The following is a 27451-nucleotide window of genomic DNA, read 5'->3' as shown; positions in this document are numbered from 1 at the left end:
TTTCTCGTCATTCCTCCAACGAAATGAAAAAAGAAAAATACAAAATGATGCATTCAAATCAATTGTTAAATAATATTACGGTCATTTGAGTCATTTGAATTCAAATAGTTTTAATTTCTAATGTCACCAACAGCATTATCTAAAAAAAAATTAAATATGAGGAAAATTGTGTAGTTTCTTGTTTGTTAATTTCATAGATATTTTGTTTTAGTTGGTGCGTATATAATTCAGCGATGTCACAACAATTGAAAACTGAATAGAATTTTCTTGTGTCACATTCGCTCAATTACATTCGATCGATAGGCATTGAGCCAACAACGAAAGTAGAAAATGTCTATTTTAAATAATTGCACGCACGCTGTGTAAGCTCAAACTGATTTCAAACTAACATTTTACCAATCTGCATGTCCATCAAATCAAAATACTGTTTAATGTGATGCGGTGGTGTGTTTCGGTTTATTTTGGATTGACCTAACAGTTATACATTTGCGTAAAATACTAAATGGAAAAGGTTGGAATTTACACGCGTTCGTTGTAGTTAAAATAATGTTCGCATTTGTGCACCATAAGATGCTTCAAAAAGTAATTCCGAAAATGGCATGAAAATTGACTGTCGAATGCATCACACAGTCATAATGCCCCATTCACTAAACCCACCCCATACCTCTCTTCCTCTTTGCGTTTTCAGTCATTAAGTAACATTTCAAATGCTGAAAATTATCCACAAAGCACCATAAAAACAGACCATCAACATAATGTAAATAAAACGCAAGGAACAACGAAATAGGTGTGGAAGGAACGTTAAAACCTCTCACAGTTTTGGGCGTAAAAATATAATTCCATTTCACAAACGGAAAACATAGAAGAAATAACATAAAACGAGAAATCACACAGACAACTAAAACAAATCACGGTGGACAGCAATCGTACGTTGCCCTTCGTTGAATTTGAATACACTGTTTTATTCTTTAAATATAGTCAGCATGAGTAGAATCATTGACGATCAAATTGGGTAGCAGTCATTGAAGCGTACCGCTTTCCCCTTTTCCAACCACTCGACAAATATATTTCGTATCATGTTTACTATGTATGGCTTTCCATGTTTACAAACCATCACTTTGAGTGAATCATTTGAAGAAAGAGAAAAAAAGCATATCATCTTGCTTATTTTACATTTTTTTTTCGATTTTTTTTTAATTTTTGATTCACAGAGAAAATATAATGTAAAAGATGTTATCCCCTTGCTGTTTTTCTTCCTTCTTTTTTTGCCACTCTATCGTTTTGTTATTATTTTTTATGACTTTTGATATAACGCGCCCTTTCGATGATTACGTACCGCGTACACATTTGACACGTCGTCTATTTTGCCCATGATATAAAAGAAAATTAGGAGTGATAACACGAAGATGATAATGCAAATGGGAAAGAGAGAAAAAGGAAAATCATTTAACCTAATCAGAAAATATGTTAGAAACCAATAAAACTGAAATAACGGCCATAAAATGCTTCTTCTAACGTTTAGTGTATCTACTTTATAATTGATTCATTTTCATTGTGACAGAGGAATGAGAAAAATGGAGCAATTTGTATTCCATACATCAGCCATTCATTCATTTCATGAATCACGTTTGTGTGCTTACAATCGAAATATCTAGAAAAATTTCGAATTCTGTTCGTTGTACGTCTGCAAATCACAATTAGAATAAAATTGGATTTCGATTTCTATGCTCTGCACTCGATTTTTAATTAAGTCGTTGAATGTATCGAACAGTTTGGTTTCTGATTCGCTCAAGAAACATGATTAATTAATCAAAAACATATCCGATTCAAATCTGAATACACCGACACATGCATGCAACGATGAAATCACGAAAACCAATTCGTAAAATATCATTGCAAAGAACTTAAAAATTAAAATTGTTTATTGTTTTATATGTTTTGTACACATACATAGGTATTCATTATTTGTGCTATTGCATTGCATACCGGTCACGCAGAAGCAGTCATTCCTCAGTCTGAGTAGTTGCTGATTCTTTTTTTTTGTGTTCATTCTTGTTGTCTCTGTTTCGTCGTTCAACCATCGATCTGAACGATGCTATCTTGCTAAAAGAATATGGATCTTGTCGAAGCGTCGACAACAGGTCCAAAACATGAAATTCATCTGAACGCATAGTTGGTTTACCTTCCAACCGCTACCGAATCGAAAATTCATGCACACGTTTATCATGTATATGTTTGTTTATGCGCCTGTGGAAATGTGCAAGTGAACGCGTGTCGAAAGTCATTTCACTGAACGAAATTTCACTATAAGTTTAATCGACCGACACATAATCTTTGCCAGCATTTTTTATCACATTCATTGCTTGCTTACACTCATATACAGCACATTTTCTTTTGCTTTTGCTACATTCAAGTCTTTGCAATGCGCAATGTACACGACCATCCAGCTTATGAATGGATAAATAAAATGAATGTCAACGAATTATTTATGCATGCATATGAAAAGCAAAAGCATCAAGTAAAAGTGAAGCCAAATCGACAAAAAGTCCACATACTCAACGCGTTACAAAAAAGAAAGAGAAAGACACTAGAAGGCCGCAGTTGACACTGTACAAATAATGAAAAAAAAAAAAAAACAGTGTGGAAGTATAGATGCTTGGTGGAGTATGAATGTGCTTGCATATAAGGTGAAAAGGGGGACAGACGCGTTCGTTCAATTACATAGAGAGTAACTGTGTGGTTTTCGTTTGGGCATCAATTCTGTCAACGGTGAATCGTTGTTGTTGTTGTTGTTTTTTTCGGTCGATTTCCAGCAAAACGTGCTATTGTTGTTGTTGCCTCCCATGTTTTGTTAAATATTGCATGTTTATGCACTTGACGATTTCGTGCTTGAAAATGGAATTCTCGCATTTGCATTTTATTAATCATTTTGCGATTGAGCGTCATCCTCATCAAACACGGAAATGAGAAATAACACCAGAGATAGATAGAGAGAGAGAGAAGTGATTTCAATAAAAACTAATAATTCCACACAATATTATCAACAGTACAATCGAGCATTTGAATCGATCGCAAAATAATCACATCAATATAATGAATAATACAATAAATTAACACATCAACTAAATTTCTCCAATGACAACAGACACAGCAAACGAAATTTAAATACCTTCGTATGTACTTTTTTATATCAATAAAACACTAAGAAATTTATTTGATTCGCATTTGACATACAATTTACATTTTTGTCGCATCAAATATTAATTTATTTAATACCCATTGAAACGATTTTATTGTTAAATTAAATTTATATTCAATTTTAATGGTAGTCAACTTGCAAATTAGTCGTAAAAGGATTTTTTTTATGTCATCCCGAGCTGGTATCTTCATAATCTGATTCGAATTATTTGTAATAAAAACACCAATCCACTTTGGAAAAAAAGAGTGTGAAAAATCAAATCCGAACACCATTAAAACCGAAACATCGAGCATTTAAATCTTCGTGAATGTTCTTCATTTATACTGCAAATATTTACAACCATTTTCATTTGATTGAATGACCAATGAAGTGTAAATAATCTAGACTATCGCCCCCATAATTAAATTGAATTAACAGCAATGTACAATTTTTAATGAAGAATAAACAATAGCTACAAATTGTTTCGATTACTATATAGAAGAGACTGTCAATTGGATTTTTTCAAAATGTTCGTGCCACATTGTTTTGTAAGTTTGACATGTAAAAAAAGCCGAAAAAAGCTTGCCGGATGAATTTCGGGGGAAAAGATTAAAATTTACATATTGTACAATTGATGCCAGTATTTCAAAATCAGAAAGCTGTTTGACACTTTCCAAAAGGAATTTTGGCCACTTAAGCAAAGTGTAAATGCATACATTTCTGCATATGCGTATGCACTGCGTCAAGCGCATTAACACTTACAACCATCGAAATAGTTTTACGTGTAAGAGAAGTATTCTGGGTTCATTTCGCACTGGTCGACAGCTCTGTGTGGCGGCTCATGTTATTGTTTTTGTCTTTTTCATCTCCGTGTTCGCCTATTGATGCAGCAGTCGACACTTGCTTGCTTATATTCAGTGCAAAACATTATTACCAGACTTATACATAGTAGTCCTCTTATGACCCTGAGCTAAAGATTTCACTGCGTTGTATATTCATCCAATCTACTATGGATCTCACGGGAAAAGTGATAAAACTAAGTCTATTTTGATTTTGTGAGTATAAGATAAAGATCATTCCTACTACATATATACAAAATAACATAACGTACCTTTCAATCCTCATGGCCGAAAGAAAAAAGTGAAGAAAAAATTAAATTTGCTTTTGAATTAATTTTTATTATCAGTTTTTGGTCATCTTAATTTCGTTTGATCTTCCAAAATTGTTAGTTTCACTAAATCATCCCAAATTTTGATTTTCGATATTCTTTCTCCATTACATTTCCAAATATATATATATATATGCGTTCAATTATAATAATAATAATTTTTATTTGTGAATATCATGATTTTCACAATTACATGTGATTTAGTGTGAAAATGGTACACGCTTTTTTTCGCTGTTAAAACGCAAAATTAAAACGAAAAAATTTTATTCGTTAAAATGCTTTGAAAAGATATGCACAAAACCGTAGTTTTTAACATTTTCTCATAAAAAATCCCAAAAAAGAACAATGTTGTTGCATTTTAATAAAAAATAAAGAAAAGAGAACCGTTTTTATTTCGCTTTAGCGTTTCATTAATATGTGTCCCATTTTCAGTCACACATATTCGTTTATATGTACTTGTATTACATTTTGACTAAAACATACTTAGACCTAGAAAAAATGTTACAATAAAAATAATTAACCATCTTGTTGTGTTTTTTGTTGTTGATTTTAGTATTCTATGTTAAGTTTTGTATATTGTTTTTATTTTCCGTTTTATTTTTTTCTGTTTGTCTTGTCTGTTGCATCTATTTACACAAACGGACAATGTTGCCGATATTTTACCAGATAATATATATTATATATTAAGATTGAGGCTGAAACGAATGTTTCACAAATTGTAATTAAAGGTCAAAAGCTCTTAGTGTGTTTTCCACTTGATTTAGCCAAACGAAAATAAACATTGATTGCATTTATGTTTCAATTTCACTCATCGTTCATTTCATTTTTTTGTTGTTTCTTTCTTTGGTTAAATATATTCAATAACTTATGATATTAATTATTTTCTGGGTCCGTAGATATGTAATATAATAAATTCCATTATTATTCATTGATATTAAAGAACTTCTTCATTCGTCAACGGCAATAACTTTGTTCTTAACTAGCGCTGAGGCAGAGAGAAATAATATTTTAATTGCAATTGGAAGAGTATAGAAAGCAAGCATTCGTAGAAAAGTATTTCTCTCTCTCTCTCTCTCTCTCTCTCTCTCTCTCTCTCTCTATGTATATTATAATAGAACCAATGCCGTTTGAAAAATGTATTGCTTTTCACCGAAGAATACAGTATCATAATACCATTTGAATGAGCAAATCTATGAATGTTCAAATTAATATGATATTTTGTACGTAAATTTTGCTGTAAAATTACCAGCAGCCAAAATGCATAGAGTCGTGAATGCACGAATTCGATTCACTTTTCAATTGCAATACAATTTTATTACAATATTCGCTCAACCAAAAATGTTCGGTTTCATTTAATGAGCAGCAGTTGGTGTTGATTTGATGTTGTGGCTACACATACACACCTCTATGTAATGGAGGAATGATAAAATAATGAGTTTTACACGAACAAAACTAAGATTACACTTTTATTTCTGTATCATTTCCAACATTTCCGATCGCTCAACATTTGGATGTGGAGAAACAAAAAAAAACAACACCGAAAAATAGTTGCATTGCTTCAGTCAATGTATTTCGACCGAAGAAGATTTCCATTGTTTTGCGATTTTTCAAAACAAAATTAACATTATATTTTAAAATAAGGAAAATTGCGAAAATATATTGATTATTTTTTCAGCATCTTGAGGATCTATATTTACTTTCCACAAATCAAAATTTAACATTTTCAAAGTTGATAAATGAGAATCATCAGATTTTACACAAGCGAGATTTTTCCTATACACCACGTGATTGAGCATTTATTTTATATCAGAATGCAGTTTTAAAAAGCAACCACGATAAATTGTAAGGTGAAACGATGAATGAAAATCTATTATAGTTGATTTGAGCTTCAGACACTAAATATTATTCAATGTTCCATGCGATTTGACTGAAGAGTTTTGTACAATTTTTAAAGTACAAATGAATCCATTGAAATATGAGGATAGGCTACCCCTCGGTTATAGAGAGAGAGAGAGAGAGAGAGAGAGAGAGAGAGAGAGAGAATGTATAGAAATAGAAGCAGTGAGAGAAATGAAAGTGCCAAAAGAGATGGGTAAACGGTCAAATATCGGTCAGTTGGTCATGCTGAGGGGTTCAGTAAGCACATAAATGCCTGAATATATAACCAAGTCAAAATGGCATACATCTTTAGATGAGGTCGGTCATTAACAAGAGTGAGTTCCGTCACATATATAGATTTTTAAAGTGGATTGTGTATTTTAAAGGTGATTAAAGGGAAAGTTTTACAGAGGATCCTGATTTTCCACGTTTCATAATACAAAATAACACAACATTGAAAAATAATTCGTTATCTCTTATTCGCATTGCAAAAGTAAACTACAAACAATCGAAATGTTCAATTTAATTGCAAAAAACTAGTTTACCCATATATTTAAGCCTATGAAAGATTACTATTTGCTCCAAAAAGGGAACATACTCTGCCATGTCCCTCATCGATTGAAATATTATGTATCAAATCATGTGTCGAGTTCATTTAGTCTGGTTAAAGAAAAATGCGACAAACAGCGTTACGAAGAATATTGTCTGAAGAAATTGAACGAAAAAAAAACACGAAGAATATAGAACACTAAGGTACATAAGCTCATGTGTGACATTCTTATTTGTCTAGAGATCAAAGCGAGGTCTTAATATTTGTCGCTCAAACGGGAAAAATCCAAACAAACTGCTGAGCTCCCTATGTCTTTCTCTCTCCCTCTTTCCGTACGTGTGTGTGTGCGTGTTTTTTTGTCGGTCTACTTTTCTCTTCTGCCATCATTCTCTTACAAAAATTGAAAATAGTTAAATTTTTACAAGATGGTTCTCGGCTGTTATTTGTCAATGAATCCCTTTTGGTTTAAGAATTGCCTCCGGCCATGCCACATTTTATCAGCCATAAAGCGTAAAGATAAAATGCATATTCGAAAGTCGAACTTCAGCATCACAGAAATATTCAATACATATTCTGTTTTCGAAGTGAAATTTGTGAAAGATATTCATAGCATTTGGTTACGATGTGTGCATTCGATTGTATTTTTCTTTTTTGTTGGTTTTTATGAAAACGTACTGAATGCCGTTTCACCTTTCAACTGAATTAATCGAATCAATGTGACTGATGGTGTGTTGATAATGGTTTTACAGAAGAAGTATAAGCGGATTAAAAATAGTACAGGTTGGAGAATAAAATGTAAGTGTGAATAAAGTTTTGCCAATGTGTGATATAAAGTACAATTTGATAAGTAAGTTGTTGTTTTTTCTCTCTTTTGAATATGTTTGACCTTAATATGTGATTTATTTGATTATGTCACAATTAAAACCAAATCTTCTCTACATTGATCATTCAGAGCTTTTGGCTGCATTTGATTCACAGTGTTGGAAGGTATTTTATTAAATTGGAAAAGTTCAGAAGCTCATACATGAATATTGGCGATATGTAATCACATTAAGTGGAAAATCCAATGAATATTGTCAACGCGTATTTTGCATTGGTTAGATATGAAAATCAAAAAGGAAGGTGTATGCACCTGAAATAAAGTTGATAACATTTGTCTTTCCTCATTTTATAAGAGAGAATATGTAAGTTTTCATTATTTGATTGTAATATTAGGTTTGGTTCTGTTGAAAGAAAATTCGGAAGGGGAATTATAATAAATGGCTTTTCGGCATTTGTCATTGTGTCTAAATACAACAGATTCCTTATGCTTTTTATCATTTTCTTTGCATGAAAATATCCTATTTTTCCGAGCTTTACAATTTTATATGGTTTTGTTTGTTTGTTTTTGTTTGTAATGCGATTGTAATTAGTATATGATATTCGTGCGTATATCGGTAAAATAATTCACTTAGCACTTGGGATAACAATTCAAAATCGAGAAAAAAATTGACCAAATCTCATTCATCCCATTTGAACATGACTAGATTTGGTTTTGTATTGTTTACAGCATAAAATAAGAAGACATATTTGATTTTCTTATCGATAGTCTACCGATACTATAATACATTCTGGTATTTTTTTTGGTATTGTTTTGTTTTATAGCAGGTTAGAATACATATATGTGTTAAAAATTATAAATATTGTAAGAGAATAGATTAAATACTCACGAAAGTCGTTAAACACTTCCTAAAATTTACACTTGTTATATATTGTTTTGTTCGATTTGATTCTTTTTTCTGTAGAGATTGACTGCCTCTGTGCACATCTATTGTGATGCGATTGTTCCACTGCCAATTGCAATGGCCAATGGATTAGCAATGATACCCAATGAAGTGTTTGCCGAACCAGCTGGTGTCTCCTGCAGAATCGTAAGAAAAAAAACAATACAAGACAAATTTTACTAAATTATTCGGCGAATTTTTTTTTGACAGTAGAATTAGTATTTGAATTTAAATGAAATATTGAAGCATTGATTGTTATTTTCAACAAAAATTTAATTTTTTGTCTTTTAATCCATTTAAGATGTCGAAAAAAATCAAAGAAATTCGAATAATTGCGTAATAAATTTGGTAAGACACGTCTACAAAAAGTGATAAGCGTATAAAAAACAATTGAAATGTGTGTGGCTTTTTTTTGAAAAATCAATAGCGAATATCACTAATACCATTATGTAGTACTTACAATACTTAGTGCTCGCATGATACATGACTGCGATTGATCTGGTGACGGTGAACTGAGCTCTGGCCTCTCGAGCCTTGGAGAGCTATTTGGAGTCGATGCTGATGAACTATGGAATTTCATTTCGGTTGCAGGAAGCGGTGATCCGGAAGACACGTTGTTGAAAATTGAAGTAATTGTTTCAGTTCCATTCATTGTTGTTTTTTGTGGAATCTAGAAGCGTAATAAAAAATTGCACATTTTTTTTAAAATGTCAGTGCATTTATTTTGGTATTATACGGAGCAAGCATGAAATCATTCCATTGAATCGATGTATTACCTTATTCAGTATTGGAGATTGCATTCCATTCTCTTCAAAGTATTCGTTCGATGTTTCGACAGTATTTGCTTTTTCATCAATATTTCCATTCGTCTTGCTGCCTGAACTTTCCCTGTGATCATAACACTCTATCGGACATAATTAATTGGTCAAATAAAGAGATTGCAACATAATTATTGATTGAATTGTTGATTGGACAAAAAATACCCCAGAGAGGAATAATATCCGACAAGCCTAATTTGTAGAAGTTAAATTCACTTTGGAAGAGTTTCTTCAATTCAAAGTTGTGTCATCGAACATTAAATATGGAAAAACTCTAAATCTTGGAGAAAAATCTCTCGATATTTTAACAAAAATTTCAATAATTCGAGGAATTTTTCAAATTATCGAAAATTTTCGAAACATTCAAGTTATTGAACGTTGAATTGAAGAAATATTAATGCATTTAACAAGAAAAACCACTTTTGACGGGCATTATTTCCGATTGTGAGTGTATGTACTTTAAAAATTACCGATTTTATTGCCACCGATTTTGCTTATGATGCCATTGTTTGTATTATTATTATTATTGTTGTTGTTGTTGATGATATTATTATTGTTGTTGTTATTATTATTACTGTTACTATGGTTGTTATTATTGTTAATGTGGTTGTTATTTGTTGCATCAAAACCCAATTCATATATGTTTATCATGTGTGCTGCTTGTACATGCACCATCAAGTCCCACGGACTAATGAAATAGTCTTTGCATAACGCGCATAGCAATTTTGTTGAGGAAGACAATGTCGATTCTGAAATAATTCGTTTTTCAACAATTATTCAAACTATCATTTGGCATATAAATATTGTTGATAATTCAATTAAAGCATTTAGCGAACTCACTTTGAAAATTGTCTTGACATTTGCAAGTAAATCTTAATTTGCAATAAGATCGTTTGTGTTCCAACAAATCGGATAAGTCCGAAAAATATTCGCGACAGTTTCCGCAAATCAATGTATCTGGATTACCTTCAGTAAATCGAAACGAAAGAGAGCGAGAGAGAGAGAGAAACAAAATACTCTTATGAAATTTTGTTGCATTTCAACCATTATTTATCGTTGAAAGTTATCGGTTTCGGTTTCAATTATCGAGAACAGTAAAAAGATTAGCAAAGAGTTAAATGCACTGGGGACAAGAATAAACGGAACATAATATCAAATATATAAGCGATCGCAGATGCAATCCAAATGAATCCATTTGCAAACAAAAATAATAACATGAAGAACTCTAGCTACAGTGTTGATAAAAAAAAAATATTTGAACAAATAGAAAAGTTTAAACGAGTTTTATAAAATATATAGATATCAGGAAAATGTTTAAGCCAATGAAACAAAAAGAAAACACGTTCAAATACGAGGTCTGCCAACTCTGAAATGTAAATCGTAAACCAAGAGCTTTGTAAATATAAATTAAATAAATGCACATGGTTAAGAAACCATGATTGGCCAAAAGGATAACCATAAAACGAAATTTCAACGGATAACACAGGAAATCGAAACAAAGAACAATTCCTTATAGATGTAAACATAAAAATCGTTTACTTTTTTTTATTTCTTCTTTTGTCGTCGTTGTTCGTGTATGTGTTTTTTTTTGTTTTCTCTTCCTGTCCCACTTGCACCACTTCATGGCCAAAGCGTACGAAAACGAATTGGGAGCACAGAAAAAGTGAACAGAATGTAAATAGTATTTCGGTTTCACTTACTATAAACTTTAAATGGTCCTAGCAAATTCGGCTGTCCATTTATGTGATACACTGTTGAAATTTGTTCGCCAATACTCGAAGCAGTGGTGATGCCATTACCGTTACTGCCACCATTGAGTGCTACTGGTGCTACAGCTGATGCAACGCTATTATTTTGTAAACTATTTCCGTTTAATATCGGACTTGTTGGTAAAATTATTTGTTGTTGCGGTAGATTCACTTTATTATTAACAACTAAATTTCCTCGGGCTTGTGGTGTCATTAATCTTTGACGTTTTATTGGTCGTGGAGATGTTGTCGAAAACAATGTTGAGGCACAATAGCTGCATTGAAATTGAGAATGAGAAACAAACATGTGGAATTGAATGAAAGATCCGAAACACAAATATATAACTGTATACAAAATTGTTAAGCAGGAAAATTGTGACGCGACAATGGATTCGGTACGATGGTGCTGCATTTATACTAGTGCAACATATATTCAAATGTGTTTGGTTCGGCTCTGCGACGAGTGCGAATGCATGTAGTTGTGGCCAAAGCTTAAAAACGCAAAAATTCGTAGAGAGAGAGAGAGAGAGAGTGCTAGATGAGACAGACAAAAATAGTCTGGTCTAAAAACCATTTCCAAAAACAAACTCTTATTATGCGTTTTGTGTTCATCTATGTATTGAGATTGGCTATTTGAACTTTTATGCTCCTACTGCACTTGAACTAACCATACACATGAACTGACATCAACTGATGTGTGAACACACCACATAAATGTTGTGTAATTTTGTTTTAAAGGTTCTTCTTTCGGTTTGCATTTGTTCATAACAGCCTTCTTTCCTCTCATCTTAATTAACTGTTTTTCAACATTTTCGATTCGATGGCGTCGGCCCCCATTTTATTTTAGTTTATGAATTTCACTTTCAAGTTTTACAATAAAATCCAACAAAATTAGAAACCCAAACAGGCGATACCTAAAGAATTGTAGGTGCACAATTCGTTGACTGTATGTATATAATCACTGAAAATTGGCAAAAGATAGAGAATGATGGCATTTATGTTTATAAAAGAAACACCTGAATGACTGAACTTCTTTTTGATATTATTGTTTTGTATTGCGCTTCAAAACATGCACACACCACTAAAAATATGTAACGGCAAATTCGATCGAAAAGGAAACGAAGAGTGTAACATTTTCCGCGTGAAAATCAATCAATCGGACAGATGATGGTGAATTGCGCAAATTGCGCTAAACGTGCATGTAATGCAACACGTCGCTTCTGAATCATCTGTCGCTTGGTATTAAAATCGAAAAATGCGATTGATGGCATTATCATAAGCATATTGTCACACCCTCATAGGTGTCTCCATTTGATGGAATCTGTTTGCTCTGGCACTTCGTTCAACAACAAAAACAAAAAAAATTGTCGTACACGCAACAGGGCGACATACGCACGCTCTCGCATACACGAAATGAATTTTAATTCATGTCATTGAATCTGATACCTCGCCGAACATATGTCAGGGATGAATTCACATTCATATTTATGTGCTCATCATTTTAAATTGCGAAAATCAAAATTGTACACATAATAAATTTTGATGTGAATTGTGCGTATGCGAAACGCACACCCAAACCCGCGTCAATCCACACGCCAATGGATTGTCTATCACTGGCACAATTTTTTTTTGTTGCCAGCAATTCATCTAGAACTCTTCGTTTATACCGGACATTTGTTGAGATTTTTTTTTCACTTGATTATTAATATTTAAATGGAAAATGGAATTTAAATCTACAAACGTTCATGAATAATTGTATTAAATCAAATTACATTAAGTTAATCTGTGAAAATGCCATAAACTTGACAACGACTAATGCTATTACAATTGCACGTTGCAGCCAACCATTGTGTCCTTTGTCTGTCCATCTTTTTTTCCGGCTATACATATAATTTTATACTCTCGTTTTCGTCGATCAATATCTTACGCCATGCAAATGTGCATTGGTTTTTGGTAACTTCAGCATATGCACTCAATTCTACTTAGAATTTATGATTGAAAATGTCAATCTCTAATCTTGATGATGTTTGATACGCGTGTTGTTGTTTTTTTTTCTTATCAAATGCACATGTACTTATTTACATGTTGTAATAAGTTATGAATCACAACAAAAATCGATATATGTTTGGATTTAACTTACCTGTCATAATAATAATCCCAATCATTTCCAGTTTTGGTGATATTCTGTCGCTTTCGACCGATTTGGTGTGGTTTTGGTTCGGCTACCATATTCACATCTAGAAATAATGAACAAACAAATACTGACTTAGTCACAAGTTTCAAGGTTTCATCCAAAATTCTCTGACACTTCAAATGAGTATAGAAAGTATCCATAAATTTGAATGCGGTTTTTTCTTAATTTGTTTTCTTTTTTATTCAGTTCAAACTCAAAGCGCAAAAAGATTTTTTTCAAATTGTAGATTGAATCAGCTCTCATGCAATTTGTTTCAGCCGAGAAGCCCCCCTTTTTCACCACTCTGAGTACAAGACTTTCCTTATCGCAATGCCAGAGTATTCGCTGCGTTTTTTTTTCTTTTGATGTTTCACATCAAATCAAACACTTTTATAAGGGACAACATTGTTTCTTCCAACTTTCCAAACGGCGAGAAATAACAAAAAGTGCATAAATATTTATTTGCAATAAAAAAAGGGTTAATTTGTAGTTACGTACTGGTACGGCTTGGATATTTATTTGGATTGAGTTGAGTCTAAAACCAACAAAGGAATGATCGCAGCAATTGAAACAAAAAAAAAAACAATAAAAACAACTTATAGCAAAACATTTTTTTTTTTGCGGCGAAGTTCCTTCAAAATATGTGAACTTTAAAAAGTTTTTTACCATAACAATTATCGGTTGAAAATTTATCAAGCATGACGTTCACGTCAATGAACAAAAAAGGTTTTTGAACATTGCTTTGATATACATACTTAAATTGCTTTCGATGATTTCATTTTTCATTTTCATAATGAAGAATCACAATTGCCATATTCAAAATAGAAAATGTTTTCATTTCTTTTACTCAAAAAATAATGCATTTAATGCAATGTTCGTCTGAACGTTTTATTTCACAATGTGTCTCCTCATTTTGCGTGTTAAATATATCCAAGGGGTAATGGAAGGTGGTAAATCCAAGGGGTTAATTGCTATTGAAGATTAGTTTTCAATGCAGTTTAAAATGTTTTGTTGGATTTCACAAGTATTCTATTGATATTGAGATGGTTTAAAAAAAGAAATTTGGTGTGATTTCTATCATGGCATTTACTCGAATTTATATATCGGGATTCATGGCATACAAAATACATTGTTGATTTGTAAAATGTATTAAAGTCGAAATATGTTTGTTCATGTTTTCGATAGTAATTTCCCCCTTGTGTTAATCTTATCCTATTAGTGAGCTTTAAAATTATTTGTGTTTTCATCGGTTTCGGTTTTTATTTTGATTGGAAAGAGAAAACAAAAATGAAATAAAACAATGAGCAACGCGGCTAAGAAACAATTGCGGAATCGTGAATAAGACTTAGTATAGAATCGGGCACAAAATTGTGCATATTGCAAATGGTTTGAAGCGAACGATGAAAATGTTGTAATGAAGTTTTTCGAACTTTTTTTTTCCCGTCCATGCAGAAATTTTATTGCCTGCAATGCAACGGTGAGAAAATTACATGTAAGGCGTACAATGGTTAAATACGATTGTCATTAAACGAATATGGTGTACTTGATGTCGGAAACTCTATACATTTCATTCGTTTCGTTTAGCTTCCGTTTCGATATGTATGTTTCGGGCCATTTCAGATTTTAAGACGTACAGTCAATACTCAAACGCATAAGTATGGATGTCTGGAGCATATTGAAACCGAAGCGAGAAAAAAAACCACGAATTATATTGCATGGGGTTTGTGAATCGTTCATTTGTTTGTTGTGAAGAGTGGATGGAGATGGCAGCGAAACTAAGAGTGTCGCCTGTCGAGATAAGATATGCCGACGGACGAAGCTGAAATGACAAGAGTCAATATATATATATATATATTCAAGCTGTCGCACTCCAAGGTTTCACCACAATCAAATGAATTTTCTGCGTAACAATACTGACTCACCACTATGCTACACAAAAAGTGCTCCTTTTATGCTAAAATCCATTCGCCGTTTGATTGTTTTCAATCAACTGGATTTGTTGCTCGTTCACTTGAATATTCACCATTTTTGTTGTCTTCCCCTTCGAACAACACGAAAAAAAACAGCAACAAAAAGACCGCTACCGTTGATAATGACAAACACCGGAAATGTATAGCTTTTATGTTTAATGCAATCGTCTTGAAATATTAATACAAACGATGCCAAAAAATATGCCTGCGTTTTGCATATCGTGCTATTAAAACACTTGAAACCAAAGTGAAACGAGAATGAGGCGAATTTCTTTATGGTCACACAACCAAAATATATTTTACATCGTAAACAATTAAATGCTTTCATTAGGACGACGTATATACTCTTTCAAAATTATTTGCGAACAAGGATTTTATTTGGCCGTTGAGCTGTTATCGCGATTTCGTTGACAACATTTTTTAAAGTTTCATTAACGGTTGCGGTGGTCCGGGATATCATATATTTAAAATTCAATATCAAGTATTTAACGGGGAACAATTGTTCAATTTTGTAAGCAATATTAAATCACAAAAGATCGAAAATTATATTTTCCATTTTAAACTAGAATGAAATGTACATTTCAAAATGGTATAAACATTGTCACATCGATCATATTGTCAAGTGCATAAATTATGCTCATTTATATGAAAACATTGGGCTGATTTCTCATATATATACTTGACATGCATTCGATTATTAGCTAGCAATCATTAAAAATCAATTTCAATCAAACTTTTCCACTGACAATAGCCTAGTGAAATTGAATACAGGGATTTTACCTCTGTGGAGGGGGAACGGCGAGGGGGAAAACAGCCGGTGTATATTTGTATGAGATTGGAGACTTTTTTTTGCGAATCTCGCTAATGAGCGCCATCTGATTTTAGTGTGAATTAGATGCAAAAACTGAATTTAATTCTGTAGCATTGAAATGAAAAAGTGAAAAAACAACAACAATAGCACGGCCACACAGAGCTGTACATCTATGCGTGCTGATGCATACATACACATATACGCTTTCTTCATTCTTTCATTCCATTGCTATACGTATCTCACTGGTCAACAGATCTATGTAGCCATGTTACTGTTGTTGTTTTTTTTCTCTTTTTCGATTCAATTCATTGTAACTAAATTGAGTTCAACTATGGAATACAAGATGGCACAGATGAGGGGAATTCGCATTTTGTCTCTTCATAGGCTTAGCCGGTTGGGGGAAAATGAGGATCCTTCCACTCAAGGGAGGAGGAAATGTTTTTTTTTTTGGTCAAAAGGCGATTTTTATTACAAAAATATATTTTTTGGTTAAAAATATTTTCCTCCTCACTTCAGGAGAAGGATCCTTCTCACCGTTTCTCCCCATCAAAGGAACAATACCTGATATATAACGATGCGAATTTTTCTCATTAATCTTTTTCGCATTGGGTTTTATTTAAAATGACAAAACACATTGCAAAGATTACCCGAGTGGAAAAAAAGTGACTAAGTTACTATTGACTGTAAGTGACTATAGTTAGCTATATTCATGAATTTTAAAATTTTGTATGGAAAACAATCAACTATAGTTACTCAGTCAGTCAGGCGATTATTTTGGGACGTTTTGACTATCGGGTGACTATGATTAATGTCAACTATAGTTAGCTGTTGCAGTTAACCATAGCTTACTTTAATTTTTCGAAGTTAAATAAATTTAACTAAGGTTGCTTGTTTTTATAGTCAACAGTCAGTCAGTTTGTCCCAAAATAGTCAGTCACTTTTTTTGTACACGGGTATGCGATTTATGATGATAAAATATTGTTAAAAGTCTTTAAAAAAAACTATGCACTTACCTAACACTTGGCTAAGAATCGTTCTTCCATCTTCCCCGTGACAAGCGTTGCGGGCATCAAATGGATTTGTAAATTGAACGAAAGCATATCCTTTGTGCATTGAAATTCCTGTTAAAGATTTAAACAAGAGATGTTTGCTACAATACTTGAAAAAAATGAATAGGTGGGTATTAATGAATTTTTGCATTTGAGCAAAAGATGAAGATTTTTAATTTTTACTTGTTTCTCTTGAGTAGGAAATGTCTATGTCTTTTACACCATGTTAGAATTTAATCATTTACTGGTATATATCCACATTAATCTATAAATATGCGAAATGTTCTCAGCTTGTTTATTTGTGCGACGATTGCAAGTGTATATGGTCAAACAATTCCGCAAGAATTTCTTATTTACATCACTCAAAATACACATATGTAACAATTAAGAAAAAAAAAACGATTGCAATACATATATGACATGTACAAAGTACATATATAAAGGAAAGTGGTCACTAATATACGAAAACACATCCTGATGTATACCGCTCTCTGGCAAATAAAATTCAAGAACAAAATTGTTGGCGCGGAAGCAGCGAATGTGAATGTGTTATAATGGCCGCAGTTGAATGTCGATAGAATATATCGTAGAGACAGAGATAGTGAAAATTCGAAATAATTGAGCAATACGTCAACATAAATTCGCATGTAGTAAAAATACGATGGCATTATTTATCTCTGCATTGGAATTCATCGTACGATTGAATGCCATATGCATGTATGTGTGTATGTGGATATTCATTGCATCATAAATGTTTAAATAATTTATCAGCACCGTAACGACTAGTAAGACTGTTATTTCGATAAATAAAAGTTCATATTGTGCATTGTACCTCACATTGTACAATTTGCCATGTGCAATGAGCCTATGCTATTATTGTTTGAACTGTACACCGATTGAACAATTGCTCTTTTTTTACTCATCACGCATTAAAGGGCACAATTTTGTTGGACACTGGATCGATATATTACGGCTGCATTCAAAAAGAATGAAATAATGATTTGACAACGAATTGAGCTAGTGTTCCATTCAAATGCTATTTTTCAGTTTAGTCGAAGCATATTCTATCGTTTGAGATTATTTAAATAGAAATCAATCTTCATTTGCTATAATCAACTATTCCCGATCTCTCTCTCGATATCTCCTTCAAATCTATTTTAATTACCAGCTCTTTGTAGAGCAACCATTATTCAATTCAAAATTATTGTCCGGTATTTGTACTACTTGCGATCCAATCTACGACATTGAATGGAATATCATCAAAAATCGTCGTAAAAAAATTGTCGGAATTTCAAATGTCCATTAAATTACTTTGTGTTAAATCTTTCGCTGCTTCTCAAAATAAAAATGCAATAAACATAAATTAATGGAAAAAAACGAGAATTACCTGCTAAACGACCGTATTTTTGAAACATTCGTTCCACATCTGTTTTCGAACATTGAAATGTGTTTAAATTCCCAACAAACACTCTTGAATTCACCGCCTGCGGATCCTGTGAATTCGTCTGATTCGATAATTTTGACATTTTCATCTTGAATCGGTCTTGATTGTATTTACTCGCACCCGTTAAGATTGATCTCTTTTATGAGATCACAACAATTATAAAACTGGATTTTTCTCAGATATTTTTTTCTCCCTTGAATTTCACTCAAAATTTTAACTTGTTTTCGTCATCAATTTATGTAGCAAATGTTTTTCTGAAATATAAGCAAATACAGTACATAAATTAGGGATCAATCAAAATAAAACTTGACTGAGACACTTTTCAGAGGATTTGTACAATTTTTCGTTACAAATAATAAAAATTAAAAAGAAAAACGTCACACCAATGTTTCTAAACTTTTGCCATTGAATATATTTTATTTAGCATCATTTATTAGAATTATTTCTTAGTTTTGCAGATCAGCTGACAGATTTGTTATTCAGTCGTAATTCAAATGTTTCTTTTTTCTTTTTAGTTCAGTTGTGTTTTGAGTTATGGATTCAAAATAATGGCTTTTCTTTCATTCAAATCACACCGCAAAATGAATGAAAAACTGAAAATATTGTAAAATTCGAAGGAAAAATAGACAGTGAACAGAAAATATGATGTGATTGTGTCGAAAGAATATTATTACACATTATTAAAATTAAAATCGTTACGAATATGAATGATGAATCATATTTGCTTGTGTGTTTTTGTTCAAATCGGCATATGTTAAATGAACATGTGAATTTGTAAACGCATTTATTTACTGTCATTTTTGTCTCTGACATGGAATAGATGCATTTAGAAGAGTTACTTCATCGTAACTATACGAATTTCGAATGTGAATATTTTACAAACAATTAAGCGATGGTATTTTTAATTTTTGTTTTTCTCTTGATTCAGTTCAGCAGCCAAAAATATTCAAATAAAAATGAAGAAAAAAATACCTTTTTGCACAGGGTGTAAACAGTGCCATAATTGTCATATCAACCATTTTACATTCGATATTTTGTCGAAAAACAATCAAATCAAAAGAGAACATGTTTTCGCCAAATTGTGCAAATGATGCGCCCTATGAAAGTGAATGTCAAAATCAAGTGATACTATTTTTAGTAATGTTACGCGATATTTCAACAACATTTTTGAGCTTCCCACGATCATATTGAATGTATCATCTACATCATAATCATCATCATAAAATGCGAATGCATTTCAATGAGGACAGAATTAAATGAAATAGTTGCACTAGCGAAACCCATATAAACATCAAAATCTTAATCACATTTCTGCACATAGTTTTTTTTTTCAGTTGCTCGAGCAAACCTTCATTTTTGAACGTTACAGTTCTTCAATAAATCAAAATTCCGAATTAACCAGTATCAAAACCACTGCACTCTTCACTTGATTAAAATTAATAAAAAGAAGAACAAACGCGCAAACATAAAAAGTTGGCTAAAAAGCTTTTCTTTGTTTGTCTATTGTTTGAATGGACCAGGTCATACCAATTCACATCGATAAAAACATCCAACAAATTGAGAATGCAAACGAAACGATAAAACATGTACGAATATAATGGATTCAATATTATATATGTGATTTTTTTTTCTGGCATCATCGTCGGTAGAACAATATTTATGCCGTATTTACATATAATGATTTCGATATCGGATGCAAACGTACTCAATTTTGGTCGAACATTTCGTACGCAAGCATTGTTTGTTAATCTGTTTATTTGCGCTCGTTGGTCGAATTCGAAAATTTAATTTTCAAGTATTGGGATTCATTTGTTGCATAATATCGCTTCAAAAGGATAGTCTTGTTGCATTCTTCGACATGGTGTACGAAATGAAAATATACGAACATATGCATATTCTCAACATCGCAATCGCACTAATCAAAACAGATCGTTCACTTTCTTTGATGTTATTTGTAAATATTTAGTCGGATTTCGATGTTGATTTGAATGCGATTTTCTCTTTGATTTTTTGTAATGAGGTGCTACGTCGAAATTGAATTAGTCGTAAAGATCAGTGACGTTATCATTAACGCAATTTATTAATGAGTCCATTTCAACTGTTTGCCTGCCTTCGAAATTTGGCATTTATATATTTTTTTTCTGATCGCTGTTTATGCAAATTATTTTAAGATTTCCGGTTAAAATGTTTTGGAACAAAGACTTATTCTGTTTCATTCCAAATTAAATTTGATACAACATTTCTCTGGCAAAAATTGGAATTCGGAGTATTTATTTAAAAAGCCAAGCAGAACTCAGAAAATGGGCTTAACTTCTGCGTAAGCTTTGTGGCCATTTCATGAACAATTTTCAATATATTCATTTTTCACATTCGAAAAAACTGTGGAGCAGGAGCCTATTAGTCTGATGTATCGGTGATAAAGTGCTATTGTTTGTGGATGTGATTCTTCAATTGTATATTTTAAATGAAACGAAAACAGAAAAGGTGCATTACACTTAGAGCTGTAAATGATGTTTCAAGATTTCATTCAAAGTTTCAAGTAATTTGAAGAAAACATGTCTAAAAGCATTTTGTGTTTGATATTTTTCGATTCGATCGCAAAAATAAGATACACACACATCTACAAATTTGAGTTAACACGAGTCAATCTTGTGGTGTCCGAGTTTAGCTATGCTTTAGTTCATCATAAATCTAATTCAGACTCACAAATTAATTCGATTAGCATCAGTCAGACGTATAAGCGACGCTACTACAACCGCCCTGAAGTATTATCTCTTAAATGTTGCGGCTTTGTCTACAATACTTCATTGGATTTTCTTCCATTGTTCTGCCACTTGTCACATTGGCAATATTGGTAAAATGCATTCCCCAACCACTCTTCTCATTGCTATGCTTGTATCTATTTCGTACAAATTGATGCATGTGAATGAACTCATCCACCAACATGGTACAGTGTTTTCCATTGATTTGTAATTAGTGTTGCATTTAATTCAATTACTAACACCCATTGCGAAGCGTTTGCTAAATTACTGTACATTGATAGTGGTATATATTGGTATTAAACGACTTGTTTATCGCATAAACACTTTCATGTGTACAAAGTCTAGGCACACGCTAAAAAATGGTGATATCTCCAAATATAGCTTTTGATTCGAATATGATGTTACTTTCTTCGACGAAAAAATAAAAACTATCACAAAACTGTGAAAGTTTCTCATTTAGAGTGGAACGGACAATATATTCACTTAAATATACATATATTTTAAAAACATTTTGATATTTGGTAAAACGGTGAGAGCGGAAGTTACAATTAGCGTTCCGATCAAACTTATTTTCGGTGGTACGCTTTTTAATGTATTTCATTTTATAAGTGTTCTTTGTGTTTTTTCTGGATAAAATCAAATTTTCACATATTTTGACCGTGAAAATATTATTATTGGTGGCATTCTTGTTGTTTTGAATCGATTGTGGAGAGCTGAAGATTGACAAAGTCGGTTGCCTTTCTATATTTCGCGAATATAATGAATATTTTTTCAAATTCAACCATTTTTTTGTCGCTTTCAAAGACCAAATTCCAAAATGATCATTCGAAAAATTTAAGTACTGAATAAATTTCTTGAATAAATTGTGTTCAATTGGCATCAAAGTTAAGTTGATAATGAAGATGTTGTGTGTGTGTGTTTTTTTTTTGTTATTTTCAACAACAAAACAAAAAACATTTGTAAATTCTCTGGGGCGCGCCAAAAGAAAACCGCATGTGATTCCCGATTTGTTTGTAATATATAATTACAACACCAAATTAAAGTTAATGCGATAATAATTGCATATATCAGAAAGGCATTAAAATGTCTGCGTCTGTAGTGTGTGGTGTTTAAGCGGCAAACGTGGTTGTGGTTTTGTTGATGAAATTGTTGCGGGTGCTAGTTTTTAGTCTAGTTTGAGTTTCACGGCGATTTCATACGCTTCAGGTCTCATATGAGATTGCTATTATTGTACATTTTTGCCCGTTAAAAAAGTTATAAAAGTTTATGATTTTTCTATTTTTAATGCTTAAATACAAAACGGAACGGCCAATATTAGTTGAATACGCAAAATGTACCGAAAAGCATTAAACGAAAAAGAAATTTTCGAATGCCGTCGCAAAAAGATTAAACTGTTCAAATCTATTCCGTTTTATAGAGAAAGTGTGCAAATGTATTGGGTTCTCTTTCGCTATTTGGAACGAACCAAAAAAAAAAAACTTTTCCATTTTCTTGTTATCTGAAGAACAATATCGTTTTGCAGGACGAGTAAAGAAAATATGCCTTTATGATATCCTTATGTGCAATATACATTTTAGTGGTTACTGAGCTTTTAAATGGATTTTCCTGTATGAAAGAACATTATGATACGTGTATGTGGCATATGCATGTCCATGTCCATGTGTGTGCATGTACATTGTCGAGGTAGTAAGCGCACTTTTTCAGATTGCATCGTCTCACATTGAGTTTTTATAGAACATCAGCACCAACTTAATGAAAGCACTCCATATGATTTCGTTCCATGCTCATGTTCTCTCTATACATATACATATATATGTGTGTGTATGTGTGTTTTGTATGGTTCATTGTTTGTACATTTGCCGGTAATAAAAAAGCGTAAATTCAATTTCCGCTTCAAGATTTTATATGTGAAATTAGATGTTAATTTGTAATGTGGAAATTTAATAAAGTACCATCCAATTTTAAAGTAAAAGCGAAGATGAAAGTGGCGATCATTATAACTGTACAACAAAAATGTCTAGGAACAATTTTAATGAAATTTATGTAAAATTCCACAATAATTATTCGGTATTTACGCTTGAAAACAACCAATCGAAATGCATTTAAATCGTGATTGCATTGCTCCAAATAGGGTTTAGAAACAAGCAATAAGAGCAATTATCGATCTATTCACCATGAAAATTCATCATTTATTAATATCGATAAATATATATATAGAGAGAGTGAGAGAGTCTAAATAGACGCACAGAGATTCGAATGTAAATAGGTTTTGTAATGTCGACGTGTGTACAAATTCACAGTTCAACGCTCAGTTAACAAATAAATAAGCATAAGTACTATTTAAATTTCGTACCTCCAGAATTATTTCGGGTATTTTTTTTAGGGGAACATTTGGGATTTACGGATTATCATATGTAAGCTATCAAAATAGTATATGTATATATTATTCTCGTTTCTTTAACGTTCCTTATATTTCTTCTTGCAAATGTTTTCACGAATGTCATATGATTATTTCGTAACACAAGAATGAAAGAAACACAATTTAAACAACTTTTCAGTTTATTTTAATGGCTTACAAAAATGAAACTTTTCTCGTTTCCTCTTTTACCAATGCAATTTTTGAATTGGCTTCGTTCTTTTTTCTTTCTGCATACGTTTCAATTCTCAGCGAAAAAAAAAATTGAATAGAAGATGAACATTTACACTTCTGATTTGCACAAAAAAAAATTATTTTGTTTTTCTTTTTTGTTATACGTTACACGATACACGGCAAGTTAAACGTTATAAATTTACACAAACTGAATCGAAAATCTTAAGCACAGCAACATTTGCTCGTTTTGAATTTATTCACACATCATAAACGCCGAAAAGATCATAAATTAATTGTTCATCTCACTAGAAAATATGTCATGCACATTAGGAGGACTTAAAACCACGATTTAAATAAACATGTATGTAACGTATGTAGGTGCGTGTGCAGAAAATACTTTTAATACGGAATTTTAAGAATATTTCTTGGTTTTTCTTTGTTTGTTTGTTTTTTTTTTTTTTTGATTTCAAATTCCGTCGATTTAGCGGGGGAAAATGTTAAGAAAGAACAACCTTTTTTATGAATTTTGTGCTGATATTTTGCTTTTTACATTTCGATCAAACCAATATCATCTGAACTATTCGAAATTTTTATTAGCGAAATAGTACGTTTAGCGATACAAATGAGCACGATACGAAAATTGTACGTCCGTTCACTTAAAGCGCAGTTCATCAACTGATTTTCTCCGCTTTGGTTTGTTTTCATTTTGTCCGTATTATTCATTACATTTACCGTAATATTAGCAAATGTTCTGAACGCTATACTGCTTACTCTACTCACACAACAACAAATGTGTATATACGTTTGCCGTTGAAATGCACTGAATGCATGACTTTGCTATGCTCACACATACACGGGCATGCACACATACACACACACACACACACACACTCGCGTAAACATACTCAAGCATAGTCGTTCGAACAACATCAAGAGTGCCGGTACATTTTCCACGCAAATCCAATCCTATGGAGAATGAACAAGTAGTAAGTGTTTTTACCATGCATTTTTCCGACTGCCACAATGAAACATCACAATAATATACGTTTCGGTGACACAGCAACAGCACCGATTGCATTGTGATTCATGCAATCAATTTCGTGTACGCGGGCATATTCTGTGTTGATAGATTTGTTTTGAAAATTCAGTTGTATATAAGTTGTTCAATGTTTTATGCAATTGAACAACCATGCATTATTTATGTTTTATATCTTCTTCTTTCTCGTTCCATATCTCATATCCAAATCTTTGGGATAAAAAAAAAACCAAAAAACAAAAATACAATAATAGAAACACCAACAACAAAAACAATTTAGTGAAAATAAAACATAAGCTATTCTCATTCCACTGATGGAATAATAAGTTCAAAACTCCTGCCCTTTACATTGAAGTGACGAATAGATTGCATATGGTTTGATGGTAGATAAAAGAGGTATTTTTGGACAAAAATATTTTCTATACGATCATCAGCATATAATTGTTTATTCAAGTATTAGGAAATCAGATATACGCGTCGAATGAAATAAAATCAATGAAAATAACCATCCATATCAGCCATGGATTTCAACGGTTTTAGTATTAGATGGTATTATGATTATTTGATATGAGTGTATTTCCGCTTTTCTTACATTTGGTAGATATAGAGTTACGTTCGCATCAAACGATCTTCTAAATGGAGAAATTGAAAATATGATTATTTAAAATTTACTCAACAAATATCTACTTTGATACTTGAAAGCTGAAGTACCAAAAATGCTCTCAAACCGCATGCTTAAACATTTAAAACAGAGACAATATAAATCGAAAACCGTCGGAAACAATAATATTGTCGGACAATTGAATCATGACAGGATAGAAAAAAAAGGCTCATACACCGCACACTATATGGATCCAGTGAAAAATGGCAATAACACATTATAAAAAATAAATGCACAACCGCACAATGCAATACAAGCTTTGCACGAATTATACTCACTTAGCACATTTATTTGAGTGGATGAATAAAATCATACCAACGAGAGAGAGAAAAACCATCTACGTATATCATGCAGATAAAAAAAAGTAAGCACATGAATGAGCTGATATCAATGAATGCGAAAGCGAGCATTACAATTCTTGGTATAATATTTTTGCATTTTTTTTGTCTTTTAACTGATGTTTGGTACATAAAAGTGATAAATGCGAATTGTTGTTGACCCAAATAGTTGTGTGCAAATTCGTGTTGGACGTTGGAAATGTATTTCTGATAGAGGTAAATTCCTGCATCCATTCTTCGAGAGATCAGATCAGTGTGAATGTCGGTATCAAATCTTCAGTCAGTCTATGTTTCCAAAATTACCGGCCGGCCAGTGTCTCAACGCTGATATTTTGAATTTGAACTCGAAAAAAATCTGTATAAAAGTTATTTTTTATCATGTTTTACAATCAAGTTGACAATGATTTCACTCATTCATGAACTGAACAATCGAGCATAAAAAAATCTTCAACGCAACATTCTTTGAAACATATAAATTTGTCGGTTACAAAGGACCATACAGAGTGAGAGTAGTATATTAAAAGGCGGAAAAACGACCGACAAATATTAATTGCAGCGGGCCTTTCATAATTTATGGCGTAAACTGCATTAAAATTGGAATAAAACCATTCGTTTAATGGATTTAAATGTCGGTTAATCAATTGTGTGGCGATTCATGTGCATTTCATTTTTTCAAGTAACATCACTTTTGTTCTGTAAATATAAATACTTTGCACCCGATTCGCTAATTCTTGTCATAGATGAATGCAATTTATTTGGAATCTCAGGTAATTTATTGTTAAAAAAAAAAAATGTCGTGCCTTATGAGCTTTGCGACATTAGAACCATTAATTGAATTCACGATACACGAGTTGTTTACTACATGTCGTTCAATCAATTTACACAATAAAATAAATGCAAACCTTTCAACGCATTCTACAAGAAATGACACTGTCGCATATTTTAAAACTGAAAATATCATGTGCGTAAAATGTTGCATTATTTGAATTCAATATTTGTGTCAAATTCAGTGTATTTTTTGTTGTATTCATGCATTGCAACTCTCAACGTTTGGAAATATTTGAATTATCCTTATTTTGTTTAATCACTTGCACATTGGTCCAAGACACTTGCTGAAAGTTAATTAAAACTTGAATGAGCCAGTAAATATGATTTGACTAAAGACTCAACCGATATTATTACCATATTTTATTTCCGAATAATGGACAAAAAACAAGTGGACCACATTATAGGATTGACAGACTGGTTTAATTTTAGCCTGACGCAATTTTAATAAATTGTCTGCAAACAGTGAGTTCATGTCAGCGAGTGAATTTGTGGTCGATCAAATGCCAAAGTAAACCAAAATTATGCGAAAATTTCAAATGAATATGATAAACACTATTTATCATTTGCAACGACTACTCAACCAAATATTTGCTCGCAAATATTTCCGCTGTGTGTCTGTTTTTTTTTGAAATACGAATAAGGTGCATGTTCATATTTAAAGAATATTTTCTTCTAATTTTGGCAAG

At 32.2% G+C, this 27451-nt stretch overlaps 1 protein-coding gene across 5 annotated transcripts; it reads right to left on the bottom strand.

The window, feature by feature from the left end:
* Positions 1 to 4683: 4683 nt before the first annotated feature.
* Positions 4684 to 24563, bottom strand: LOC116338770 (hybrid signal transduction histidine kinase E). Of its 5 annotated transcripts, none has more exons than XM_031764224.1 (10): positions 24415 to 24563; positions 18494 to 18804; positions 17071 to 17178; positions 13244 to 13340; positions 11056 to 11378; positions 10196 to 10321; positions 9826 to 10104; positions 9314 to 9441; positions 8998 to 9207; positions 4684 to 8674 (listed from the first exon to the last, which is right to left on the bottom strand). In XM_031764224.1, exons 2-10 carry the CDS (start codon positions 18636 to 18638, stop codon positions 8582 to 8584), a joined length of 1509 nt encoding a protein of 502 aa, XP_031620084.1. In that variant the 5' UTR covers positions 18639 to 18804; positions 24415 to 24563; the 3' UTR covers positions 4684 to 8581. The 5 variants fall into 5 exon arrangements, with proteins under 5 accessions (XP_031620084.1, XP_031620082.1, XP_031620083.1 ...); XM_031764222.1 differs by lacking the exon at positions 24415 to 24563 and adding an exon at positions 23889 to 24366; XM_031764223.1 differs by lacking the exon at positions 24415 to 24563 and adding an exon at positions 23921 to 24366.
* Between the last annotated feature and the right edge of the window lie 2888 nt (positions 24564 to 27451).

The sequence above is a fragment of the Contarinia nasturtii genome, unplaced genomic scaffold, assembly GCF_009176525.2.
Source record: "Contarinia nasturtii isolate CC-2019 unplaced genomic scaffold, AAFC_CNas_1.1 Cnas_scaffold_414, whole genome shotgun sequence".
Classification (NCBI taxonomy): Eukaryota; Metazoa; Arthropoda; class Insecta; order Diptera; family Cecidomyiidae; genus Contarinia; species Contarinia nasturtii.
The sequence above is the reverse complement of the archived record's forward strand: the minus strand, read 5'-3'. Positions and strand labels throughout refer to the sequence as shown.

Coding starts and splice junctions, on each gene's coding strand:
- LOC116338770 (XM_031764224.1), bottom strand. CDS start 18,638: ATGAAAATGTCAAAATTATCGAATCAGACGAATTCACAGGATCCGCAG. Junction 9,442..9,825: donor AATCGGTGGCAATAAAATCG/GTAATTTTTAAA, acceptor TATGTCCGATAG/AGTGTTATGATCACAGGGAA. Junction 8,675..8,997: donor TCATGCGAGCACTAAGTATT/GTAAGTACTACA, acceptor ACGATTCTGCAG/GAGACACCAGCTGGTTCGGC.